Source organism: Rhopalosiphum maidis, chromosome 3 (genome assembly GCF_003676215.2).
Source record: "Rhopalosiphum maidis isolate BTI-1 chromosome 3, ASM367621v3, whole genome shotgun sequence".
NCBI classification, from domain to species: domain Eukaryota; kingdom Metazoa; phylum Arthropoda; class Insecta; order Hemiptera; family Aphididae; genus Rhopalosiphum; species Rhopalosiphum maidis.
Window position 1 is genome coordinate 41639681 of NC_040879.1, and position 14400 is coordinate 41654080.

At 25.1% G+C, this 14400-nt stretch overlaps 1 protein-coding gene across 2 annotated transcripts; it reads right to left on the reverse strand.

Moving 5' to 3' along the window:
• LOC113556762 (myotubularin-related protein 14) lies at positions 1–14047 on the reverse strand. Of its 2 annotated transcripts, XM_026961894.2 has the most exons (11): positions 13632–14047; positions 13443–13545; positions 11839–11895; positions 7439–7800; positions 7176–7361; positions 3457–3679; positions 1445–1776; positions 1269–1379; positions 835–1206; positions 698–772; positions 1–638 (listed from the first exon to the last, which is right to left on the reverse strand). In XM_026961894.2, exons 2-11 carry the CDS (start codon positions 13533–13535, stop codon positions 530–532), a joined length of 1920 nt encoding a protein of 639 aa, XP_026817695.1. In that variant the 5' UTR covers positions 13536–13545; positions 13632–14047; the 3' UTR covers positions 1–529. The 2 variants fall into 2 exon arrangements, with proteins under 2 accessions (XP_026817695.1, XP_026817694.1); XM_026961893.2 differs by having other exon boundaries at positions 13443–14047.
• Positions 14048–14400: the final 353 nt, after the last annotated feature.

Consider the following 14400-nt stretch of genomic DNA (forward strand, 5'->3'; position numbering starts at 1 on the left):
TGAAAATATTATGACACATTTTCCCTGTATTGTTAAGTATAAATATAAAACAAAAATTAAAATTTTTCCTTTAAAGGTAATATAATAATATTGGGTGTGATGGTTAACTAAGGGAAGTAATATTTAAAAAAAATAAAATAATATAAATGAACTAAATTATACAAAAAAGCATAAATAAAGTTGTATGTAAATTTATAGGGGCTATGGTCACAACAATAATAGCAGAAGCTGTTCTATCCATATAAAGTCCTTATAAAAATTGAGTAATACATAATATACATTGGTATGTAACTAAAAATTGAATAATTGGTTGGGTTTTTTTTTTACTCAATAATGTCAACTTGTAATATAATACAAATTGATTTAAAACAAAAGCATTAAATAAGTCAGCTCAGTTAAATAGAAAAAAATATTATACATGTCAAATATTATTTATGTTACATAAAAATCTATTTGAACCTTTACACAATTAACTTTGCAAATAGTACCAGGAAAAATAAACTACAATTTAAATATATATGGTCTAATATCAAAACAACAGTTTACTAAGAATACCTTCTGGGCCATCCGTTTTGTAACCGTATGTACTATAACATTTATGGAACAATTCTCGAACAGCAGATAATCTGTTTTCTCGTCTATGAAATTCAAATCAAATAAATAGAAAATTCAAATATTTTAAATAATATTTACTTACGATGAAATAGGTCGAAATCTATTCTCAGATAAATCATTACCATTCAGGCTACCTGTTTGAGTCACCATTGACCATCTGACAACATGACAAGGATAAATAATAAACAATATTTTAATTGTTTTATTTTGTATACTCACTCATCAGTCTCGCTTGAATTTGAATAAGTTCTTATTTTGTGTGATGTAGGCATATCAACTGGCATAGTTCTATCTAGATTAGATGGGATTTCATAATCATCAAAGTCAAAATCCAAATCAGGGGATCTAACTGAACGATGCCGCCTGCGAGGAGATGAGCATTTGTACCGTTTTGTTTCTACTTCATCAGACATAATAAAATCATCATCATCAATGTCCTCAATGTCTTCCATTTCGTAAATTGTTTCTGTTATGAAAAACTTCTCTGCTGGTTTTTTTATTGATTTTAGTTTAGGCGTTTGTTCAAAATCGAATTGTGAATGATTATCATCCAAACTATCATAAGATTTACCATTAGTTAAATCTTCATTACTATAAAATAAATATTATGTTATTAAATTGTTCAAATACTATTTGAAAAATTAATTACATACCTGCCATTACTATTATTTCGTGAACGAATATCTAACTGATCCAAATCAGTTAAATCAAATTCACTCATGTGTGAAGAATATTTAGGACTACTTGGTGCAGTAACAGCAGAACTATTATAGTACAAAATTAGAAATTAGTTTTTTGCTAATATTAATAAATCGCCTTGCATACTTACGGCATACTAGGTGTCTTAAAATCATCACTAAAAATGTATTTGAGGAAATGAAAACAAAAATGCATTATATCTTCTCCTTTTTCAAGACGATTTTCTAGGTTATGTCCGAATAAATACCAGTCATATCCAAGTGTTAAATAAAGAATCTGGCTAGGAGACAATGATTTATGAATAACACCATCAGCCCATAAGGACATTCTCAATAGCGATATAAACATAGGTGTACGATCCCAACCACTGATACAATGGATTAGTATACCTTTTGATGAACACCAAACATATTTTAACATCAAACTTAAGTAGTTTTCTGTTAATTGCCGTAAGTCCCACTCCTGCAACACCAAATTCAATATTTATTTATTTAATGTCATAAGGTAAAATTGTAATCAATTAAATATAAGGGAAATGGATTTTATTTTAAACAATGTCCTTATTAAAATGAAATATTTTTTAATCTGATGAAAATTGTATATAATTAAGATCATACTAATTGAAATAAGCCTCATTTTAATTAACATGTTTTTATATATTTTAGTATAATTACATATTTGTAAATTGATACATATTAAACAGACTTGTTTAATTATTAATTAAATATTAACTGTATTTCTTAAGAATATCTTTAAAAATATTACCAGGTAAAAGTAATTTATTTATACAACAAAATTACATGGCATTTTATACTAGAATGTATAGTAATGTGACTATTATGGAATATAGGTAGGTAATAATAGACAATACAAGTAAAGAAGTGATACATAATAATCGTTTTTCATAGTACTCACAGTCGGATTTAGTCTTGTATTTGTATACATAGTACATATATTTTTCAATTTTTTAAATAACGAAAGTGATTTAATTATTATTTAAAAAAGAGTTTTCTAATGACACATTTACAAGTGATGGAGCAATTGTATACTGTTCATGCTATGAAAAAGCAAAACCAACAAATCAGTGGTTTTGAGTGACATAATATATATGTATATCTAAGCACCAGCAAAATAAAAATTGTAAAGATTGATTTTTACAAAAATGTTTATCAGAACCAACATCTTCCAAAAATTTGTCAGTGTTTAATACCAATTTATATTGTATGTTAATTTGATAGCCCAATTTTCAAACTAAAAATTGAGAATCCCCAGATTTTCTTGAAAATAAATTAACAAAAAATTCTAAATAAAAGTACCACCCAAAAAAATACAATAATATATTGTTTCTCATTGCTTTGTTCTGGAATAATAATCATAATTTTACATACCTAGGTAATTTGTTTTACCTTAACTCAATATTTATAATTACAAATATGATTTTGGTAATTTATATTTAATATATTTGTTATCAGTATACTTCACAGAATTGATAACAAATACATTTTTTTTGTCTTGTGAAGTTCATGTCCAAGAAAAAACTCTCTAAGTAATTAAATATTGGATAGATAATTAAAATGTATGCATGATATTCTAATATATTAAAATAGAATATGTGCTAATTTTTATTTTTAATAGTAAACAAAACTATTATAACAATATAATAAATAAATATAATATTGATCAATTTTCCTATTTACTAAATTTGTTGTTTCATTATTTAATATAAAACTTACTTAAAATAACACAAATGAAACACATTTTCTGATCCTACTATATGAAAATACTATGTTGTTTAGTGAGAACTTTTGGTACAGATATATTTTTATTTGATTACCTAAACTTATTGTTATATTATTATTTACTAATTCTTGATAAATAAAAATTGATTTTGAAATGTGTACAAGATATGATAATTCTTATTATATGTAAAATAAATACAATCTATAAGTAAATTTTGTAAAAAGCAAACTTGATACATGGGGTAAATTGAAAATTTGGATACAATTGGATGGAAATATGGGTAAGTACACTATGTATCAAATAATAATATTCAAGGTAGTCAATTTTAATAATACAAATAATTAGATGAAATAAAATGATTATTATTTATCTAAAATATATAAATATTCAATAAAATTTAACCTTGTATTTACTCCATTGGATATCCAACTGATCAACAGCAGGATTAGGTTTCACATTAAGCGTTGAATCAATAGATGGATCAGACCAATCAAACATTAATCCTTCAGAATTATAATTGTTTTTCTTAAAATCGAGGAAAAATTCACATCCCGGATATGGTGTAGGTATAATACGGAACACGGCATATTTTTGAGTATCATCTACTTTTTCTGAAGATGTTACACTTAACATATGAATTAAAAAAGACAATTATTAAATATTTTATATTCAATGGTACATTATAATAAATGAAACAGTTTAAGTTCAGAAAATCAAATAAGAATAAAGATTATACATAATACATAGATAATTAATAATATAATAAACTTAAGGGAATTTGATACCAACTGTTAAAGAAATAAAAGAGTACTCTTCTCTTGTAAATATAGTACATCCCAATAACGAATTTAACAAATATTAATATTACATTTCTTAGATTCTGAGCGGAACAATTAATGTAGTTTACAAAGGTAATTTTTTTTTTTAGTGAATGTACACAATAAGTAATAAAGTTTTATAAAATACTTCAATTTATTAACTTAGAAGGTGGTTTAGAATAATAAATTAGATTAAATTTGTACAATAGAAAAGTCAAAATTAAAAATTACTGATAAAATTTCTAATCGGGAAAAAATCAAATATTAAGAAAAAACTGAAATTTTTACGCTAAACCACCAACCTTTGACTAAATTGATTTCTATATTTTGTTATAATTCAATAAGTATAGTATATTATTGTTAAGCAAAAAGGTATTTAATTATTGAAATGTGAAACAATTAATATTTTTTTAAACATTATGAATTAAATGTTAATTTAATACCGATTATCAAAAATTAAAACTTTTTAATGTTACTGAAAGCTACATTAATAATTATATATTTACGGATTATCATAAATAAATTAGTATTCAAATTGAAATTGTTAAGTAACATAACTATTTTTCTAATAAATTTAAAAATATAATTAACCCTTGGTCAATTTTTATTTAATATATATACGAGGTCTAATCAAAAAGTATCGAGACTGATACGATTAATCGTAAACCGGTTTGAGTATGAACTTGCATGTGCTATATTAATCTAACTTTATATGTTGGGAAAATATATTAGACATAGATTAGATTAAAATTGTTTCAGTCGGCTTCTAGGTGCGATTAAGTCAAGTATGTTTTTACGTCCCGTCGGATTTCATAATGAGCGAAAATACAGAACAACGAGTGTGCATTAAATTTTGCCATAAACTGGGAAAAACGGCTACTGAAACCTACCAAATGTTATTGTTAGCTTATGGAGATGAAACCATGTCCCGTGCTCGCGTTTTTTAATGGTTTAAACGATTTAAAGAGGGTAGAACAACTGTTGAAAGTGATGAACGTGAAGGACGTCCATCAACAAGCCGCAATGAGGAAATGATACAAAAAATACGAACAGCAATACGAGGTAACCGTCGTTTGACAATTATGGAACTTAGTAATGAGTTTCAAATTTCATTTGGATCAGTTCAAACCATATTGACGACTGATTTAGACATGAGAAGAGTTGCAGCCAAATTTGTACCAAAACTGCTCTCAGGTGAGCAAAAAGAAAATCGAAAACAGATCGCCATTGATTTGCTAGAGTGTTCCGAATCTGATGATTTTTTTTTTAAAATCAATTATAACTGGTGACGAGACTTGGGTATATGGCTACGATCCAGAAACAAAGGTACAATCTTCGCAGTGGAAGACACCTGATTCACCACGACCCAAAAAAGCTCGGCAAGTTAGGAGTCAAGTGAAGGTCATGTTGACCGTTTTTTTTGACTACCAAGGTGTTGTTCATCATGAGTATGCTCCTAAAGGACAGACTATAACAAAGGAGTACTACATTGATGTTCTTCGCCGTTTACGAGACGCTGTACGAAGAAAAAGACCCGAGTTTTAAGAGTCTGGTAGTTGGAAATTGCATCACGATAATGCACCAGCCCATTCAGCCCATGTTGTGCAGCAGTTTTTGGCTAAACATGGTATCCCAGTTGTTTCTCAACCCCCCTATTCACCAGACCTAGCTCCATGTGATTTTTTATTATTCCCAAAAATAAAAATGGCGCTTAAGGGTAAACGTTTTCAAGATGTAGATGAAATAAAACAAAATGCGACGGAGCAGCTACGAGGAGTTTCTAAAAATGACTTCCACAGGTGTTTTCAAAAATGGCAGGAACGTTGGAGAACATGTATGGACTCAGAAGGAGCATACTTTGAAGGAGATTGAATGTAAATAACTTTATCTAATATATATATTTTTTTTTTTTTAACAGTCTCGATACTTTTTGATTAGACCTCGTATATTGAACTATTTTAAAAATATGATCAACAAAATGGCTGTGTTGAAAATTAAAAAATGTAAATACATGAAAACATTTTTTGAAAAAAAAATTGAATTTTATGCTATTGTCATCAAAATTGAATAATTGAAAATACTTAAAATGTTTACAAAAAGTTCATATTAATATTTGTTATATACGATACAATTTTCAAAATATTTTGATTCTTTTGGAGCTATATAGGCGTGAAATTTTGTTTTAAGTTAGAATTTGTTAACTATTTTATAATATTATAAAATAATATGTTATATAATTAGAAACTCATAAAAATGTTCTTATTATATTAAGTTTAAATTTTAAAAACTAATACAAGATTTCTCATATGTTATTCATACAGGAACAATACAATCTTTATAATAGATATTAGATAGAAAGACAATTAATTTCTATAGATCTTTCAAATTCAAAATCCAATGAAATTACTTATTTAAAAAAAAAAAAATAACGATGATTACTAATTTGTTACAGTTTTAGAGATATCAAAACATTTACATACTTTATATTATTATTAATATAACTATACACAATGATATTTTTGATTTACTTTTAGATATTATTTATTTATACTATGAACCTATTTTTACTCTTTTACTGTATTTTATAGAAAGATGTTATTTCATTTTGAATTTAATAGGTTGATATAATATTGAATATAAATAATATATATTAATATAATAATTAAATACTAATAAAATAATAAAATTTACAATACTTTTGGAAAAAATTAATTCAACTACTAACAGTAAATTAAATTACTTTACCTAATAGAAATAATAAAAAACATAATATGAAATATAGACAGTCTCCGCTCAGAATCGTTTTTTTGTATTCAATGTTATTGAATCATTGAATTCAAATTTAACACACCCTTAACAGTGACTCGCTAGATACTTTACCTATCTTTTTTAATACAAAAATATCAATTTTTTACCAATTGTATTAATTAATTTAAGTTATCTAATAAAACATCTGAATGTATATTTAAATTTGTCATAAAGTTTATTTTAAATATTCTTTTTAACATTGTTTGATTTTTTTTTCTTTTGTTCAATATGATTAATATTTTTAAATTGTTTATATTAAAAATTTTAGTTTTAATTAATCTAATTTTGAAGAGTCATAGTTAAATTTCAAAATAGTAACATTATGTGACATTTTCATGACAAATTCAAATATTATTAAAAGTTTAGTTTTATCTAATTACTAGGACAGTTGGTACATTTAGCATAAGTTAATATTGGTATTTTGTTAGAAAATAAAACCGAGATAAAATCTCCATTACACAACATATTAAGTATTTTTTTTGAATGAACACTTACGCGAATAAATATTTCTGCTTTTCATTTTCAACCATTAAATCAATAATAGTGCCTACTTTCCAAGCGTTAAGTAATTCTACATCACATTTTCGTTTTTTATCAAGTTGTCTGAATTCTTCAAAAGACAGACCTTTTGCTGTTGCAGTCCCAAGACCTATTTCTGTCATTCTTGCTATTGTTGAAGACCTTAAGAATTATAATTAATTATATACTATTATACATATTAATACATAAATTAAATTGAAAAAAAAAAATTATTTTACCTGCAAATATATTTTCCTTGATATAGTATGACTGGCACAACAAACCGGTTGCGACAACGTGCAAATTTGGCTTCATTGATCAAAGTATCAATTAATACTACATCAGTGCCAACTACTTCACTACTTTTTTTGGGGCTATTAAGCCTTGGTGATTGAGATCGTACGTAAGGTTCTGGAGACGAATGATTACTAGGCGAAGGTGCACCTAAACTATTTCTCTTCCGATTACAATTCCCTTTTGGCGAAATGTCATCAACAGAACTAGATGAAGTTCTTGGTCCTCTTGGAAATCTTTCATGTTGTAAAATTGGTATTTTATGTGGATATTGCTCATTAATACGCCCTTTGCTGTTATCAATTATCTGAAAAAATAGTTATGCAGAATAACAATTTGAATACTTCATTAAATTTAGTATCAAAATGACAAAATTATAAATTTAAAAATTAATTGATTCATCAATTAACATCTAACAATAAACAATAATATATTTAATAAATTGTGTTTTAGTTATTATTATTATTAAAAAACAATTTTTATAAACAATTATTAAAATAAAAAAAAAAAAATGTTTAGTCACTTTTAAATCGGTGTCACTCATTTGGGGCTAATAATTCAAAATTTACTGATCATTTAGGCAAATTTATAAATTATTGAATAATAAGAAAGTTACTTATACACTAATTACTATATATTTACTACAACTAAATAATATTATTATTACTATTATTATAAGTATCAAAACCAATTTACAAGAATAGGTAGTGAACAATAATTTGTTATTAATTTAGTTGTTATAAGACGGAGACATAACATGTGGATTTTTATGATCTGCCCATATCTGATACTGAATTATTACATTTATTTTAATAATAAACCCACTAAAGATAAAGAATATATAGTTATACATAAGAATATAGAATAGTTATAATATTTACTATTTAATCTATATGTCAAGGTTATCACAATATCTATAAAATTGAATGAAAGATTTATAATAGCTATACATTTCTAATAAAATGGATACGAAAGTTGATACTAAATTCAATTCTAAAAGAAATAACGAAGTTAAAGTAATTGAAAAATATAAATTTTGTCAATCAAATATTTCAAAAAATAATAATACAATACGTTTTTGGTGCACAAATAAAAAATGTTGTTCTAGTGTATTAGTGTCACCAAACAATAAGTTTAATATTATTAAATTTAATAATACATCTCACAATTTCCCTGTCTATACTTTGAAGACTATTTCCAAAAACATGTATAATAAAGTCTATATAAAATTCATAAATATCTTGGCTCGTCCAAACAATGTATTAGATAAACTGGGGGTCCGTGTAAATTTTGCCCAAATACTATGTATAAATTTGCCCAAAAGGTATGTTATTTTGAGTTAATTGCCCAAATGAAAGTCGCCTATTTTAAACACATCATATATAAATGTTAGTAATAATTTAATGCAATATAATTATGATACAATAGCTAAAATAAAAAACTTGTTTGATAAAAATATTACTTTTTCCTCAAAATCTTATTAATTTTTTCTTTATTATCATTATTATTTAAAATTTAAGATAATTTAAATAATTAATACACTTTTAATTAGAAACTTTTGAATATTATAAACAAAATATTTTAATGTGGATTATTATTTAAATCAAAAATGATTAATTGATATAAATAAAATGTTTACTAATACAAAGTTTGTTATAATAATACATTTGTCATCGTATAAATATATAGTGTCTCAATTATGATGAATATCTAAATGTAAATATCATTACTTCTTGAATTTACATATTTTTTAATGATAGCCAAAAATTATTATTATAATAATAGTATAAAATAATATAACAATTGTCATCTATTTGTGCATTTTTTGAATTTTATTATTTTTATAAATGTAATTTTTATTAATAAACAATATCGTGATTAGTTAATGCTTTGAAAAAATATGGCTTATCCAATGTGTTATTTACTGATTAATTTATAGTTTGACGTGTGATCTACTACCCAACTTTTTATAAATGCTACTAAAAATAGTAATGTACTTAAAAAATCTGCTTTTTAAGTGTATATTGTAAAGGAATATTTTAAACCAAGTAACTGAGTTTAAATAAATATAGCATACTACCATTCTTTTTTCAGTTAATAATATGTATATCAAATACCTTAAAACTTTGTATTATGTCTATTAGTTAACTCTAAACATTTGCTATTGATGCCTATAAAAGCGTATTTAAGTAAATAATGGATTTCCTGCATAAAATAACTGAAATATCTGACATATTTTTCTAATACACTTCAGTAACAATATTTTTTAAGTATCATTCAAATGTCTTTTATTAACCTGTCATTGGTCAAATTTTTTTTTTACTCCTTTGATTATGTGTTAAGATTCTATCAATTTTTTTAGTGTATATCATAAAATATGGTATATATTACCAAAACATATTTATAATGTAATTTGTATTCATTATTCAGTTATAAGCACTTATAAACTATATTATAATATAATTCAGTATTAATATTGTCTTTTATACATAATACATTACACATTATAATATGAATTATTGAGCATTAACATCATTATTACAAAAAAATAAAAAAATAAAATGTTTTCTTCTAGAATTTGTATATTACAAATACAGGAATCACATATGGTTATAGTATATTTTTTTTGAAAATTGGATTTGAACATGTGCAAATTATCTATAATAATAAAGAATAAAGTATAAAAAATTTCTCTCAACATATGTATACAAGTCGCATTAAACGGATACTGACAATAGATAATTAATTATAATTTTGGTTAATGCCAATGAATTTTTAGATTAAATTAATCTGATAAGGTATAGCATAACTCCTGTGCAATAAATTGATATAAAAGACAGTTGTGACAAAAATAATATTATGGTGGGAGAATCTCGCACTACGCGACCAATGATGAGTTAATGGTCTTTGTTGTTACAAGCAATTATCCATCAAACATGGTGCCATCAATATTTTCTTTTGAGCAAATCATATTATTATGATTATTATCAATTAAAATGTTTTTACATTTTAATATTCAACACTTCTAACTTCATCCACAGTTATATTTTTGTATAAATATCCCATTGTTGTATAAGAATTCATTTTTTTTTTTATTAAATCATCATATAGATGTTATTTAAGTACTAAATTTTATAATATAGGTAATCAGTAGATCACACATTGAAACAGTCCTAAAATATTTATTTTCCAATAAAAATGATATTTACTATTTTATTTGTTGGTTAATATACAAAATTGCTATCAATAATTGAACAATTAAAAACTTAAATCATCTAGATTCAATACTATACAAATAATTAAAAATCAGTATGTGTTCAAGTGTTTATGTATCAGTGATCACTATTTTGTATCCAAGTTCAATGCATAGCATTGTTTAACTTGGATCTATAAGCTACCTATTTATATACATATATATATTTTTTTAAATATCTCATTGTATTAATTATTGTATGTATTTGTTTTATTATGTGCAATATTAAGCTATAGACCTTACATATATATTCTCTACATATATGCTTATCTTCAATAAAATATAACAATTTATGCATACAACCATTGACACCAGACATAAAAAGCACTATTTTGTGAAAATATAATATAATATTGTACTAACTAATGTGCATGTGCTATATAATACAATAACATCCAATCAGAACACGCACATATTTTTTCAAGAGATATCACCATTTTTTGTGTATTATTATAAGGCCTATGCATAAAAAAAAGTGTACAGGATTTTGTACATTATATTCTATTACTAACGTGATTAAACAAATTAACTTAAAAAACTTATCTTATTTAAAATTCCATTCAACTAATTGAGTTCAATGATCAACAGGCAATACATATCAACATGGGTTCTTAAGTTTTATGATCACCATAGGCGCAACTAGAGCTCTATTTCTGAGTAAGTTAAATTTAAATGAGCAACCCGAGGGGGCTTTGCCCCTACACTAGTATTGATAACATAACTAACTGGATGGGCTTAGCCCACCCAAGACCCCCCCCCTTAGTTGCGCCTATGATGATAACTGAATACAAATAAACAAAATTCAGGATCATCAAATTACCAAATTATTATACTAAATAACTAAAATAATATATTACTATATTATAATGCATATAAGATTTTGTATGCCTAATAATTTTGTTGCAATTACAAGTAGTAATTATTAGTATTATATTTAGTTTATTATTTTACAATTTTAAGGTATTTATGAGTTTTCTTAATTTTTTATGACATCAATCATATAGCTAAATATATAAGTAACATATTACATGAATATGACATGTAACCAAATTCAATATATTTATTATATGTTATAAAGAGAATTTATCTTACCATAAATTTGTAGTCCAAGCGTAATAGATTTAAACATTTTTCCATAACATCAAAACCCTAAAAAAAATTAAGCAGATATTTAAAAACAATTAATTAAAAAAAGGTCCTAGTAATTTTTACTATAACTGTAATAATGTATAATTAAATATGTATTTTATAAAAAATTTTCCTATAACTTTTTTTAAAAATAGTTAAGAATAATATATGTATTATATTATTTAAAAATCATTGCCAACTTAATTTGAAAACGACTAAAATGGTTGGTAGAAACAAGTATTTGAGCGAAACGGGTGCTGCCCGCTTTGCTTATATTATTATTAAACCTTCTATTAAATTTTAAAGATTTTTTGGAATGGCAAATTTTTTTTATTGGCATTTCAAAAAAAAAAAAAACATAGAAAAATCAAAAATTTCAATAGTCAATAAATAGCTTAAAAAAATCAAAATATTTTTAAAATTTAATCGTAAATGGATAACGCTAATATAAACATTTGGTGAAAATTTCAAGTGTTTATAACGATTAATTTTTGAGGCACAGCAAAATAAAATATCAATTTTGTCAAAAACTAACTGTGCGTAAAAATTCCGATTTGTCTCATTACTATTTAGGATTTTTCCTGACGCTTTTGAAAACTACTGGAAATACTTTTGGCCCCCCCCTCCAAAGTACCAACTAGGTGGATTTTCCTTTTCATAGAGGGGCTGAGATTAAAAATCAAAGTACTATTACTACTCCAAAACGTGATGATAAAAAAAAATATGTAAAAAGAAAAACATATATCATTGTAAAATCAATACATTCATCACTCCATTTAGAATCTAAAATAAACAATTTAAAAACACTAAAACATATTTACAAAATCTGTATCACAGTGGATATTATTAAAATACTATTGATAAGAAATTATCTTGAAATTCTGGGCTTAATGCATACAATAAAATGATAACTTTAATTATTTATATATTTTAAATTGGAAGATTAATAATTATATAAATAAATTTAAAAATTAGTAACTACATTAATTTATAATTCCCTTAACAAAGTTACATTTTTTTTATCTTGCATAATAAATCACGATGAATTTAGTTACAAATAAAATATGTTATTTATGATAATTAAATATTATTTATCATATACTTAATATGCAATCAAGTTATTAAAATATAAAATTGCCTACACAAGCAATGATAAAAATGTGTATCAGTATTGGCTAATGTTTAATATCAGGTCATTTTAAAGGTCGTACTGAGGCCAACTATACTGGTTATAAAAATGATTTAATATTTTTTAAGATAAATAAAATAAAACATTAAACACTTAGGGTAGCAATTTTTAAACATACTAATGCTGACAAAAACAAATCAATAACATATTATTATGATATAGTTAAGACAATGATCAAATAAAGCAATGATATACATTTTTTCTTATTATGATTTGGCAGGAATCCAATAACCAAAATTAAATACAATGAAGATTAAATTGAACTGTTGTTTTTATATCCTCAGATTGTCAAAAAAAACTATTGTGAATTCAAAAACAATGACTATGTATAACAATATTATGAGAATAAATAAATGAAACAGGTAGTTAGTGTACTTACAAATGAATCGCTGTTGGTGCATTTGAATGTCTCTTTTGCAAAATGTCCGATCAACGAACTGATGTCGTCCTCTGACACAACGTTCTTATCCATTGTCGGCGTACTTCAAGTCACCGGGCAAACGAAAAAATCATCGCATCGAAATCTCTTTTATTCACGTTTAAATCGATAACAATATAATACTGTTACCTCTAAACAAGTATGCGCAGATAACACAAGGGTATGTTCGCAAATATTGTCTTCGGCTATTATTGTTCGACTTCGACTTCGATTCTACACGACCAACTGCTGCCGCTGCTGCTACTAATACTACTACACGATACAATAGTAATAACAATAATAATAATAATAATAATAATAATGACGATGACGACGATGGCGGTAAATATTATTATTATTGACGACGCGAGCGCGTCTTAAACGACGGTGGAAACTTCAAACAAGATGATAATCGAGAGTATTTTAGCTCCGTCGCTGCGACCAACGGATGACTGTAAACTGAAGACAGGCGAGACTACGAGAGGGAAACCGCTTAGGCACTACGGGAGCAAATAAAATATCAAGAAATGCGAAATGAGAAAAAAAAAAAACAAATCAACGTGCTTGTCATGAGGTCATGCCGCCGACGTTCGTAAATAAATTATATACATATTTGATGTGTATAATATCTATTCTGTTCCCCGACTACAACTACGTACACATTTATTGATAAGAATTAGTTGTGCTTTATCATACGACAATGTCGCGTATTGATATTATGTAGGTATTATGGTTACGGTAATGGTAATGCAAGCAATGATGGTGATGGAGGTACAAAAATGTGAAACGATAACATTACTGTATAAATATTATATTAATATAATAGTATTATGCTATATCCTGTAGTGTATTAATATTATAGTTATTATATAAAATAATATACTAAGTACAGTTAACCAATGTATTATAAATGTATAAG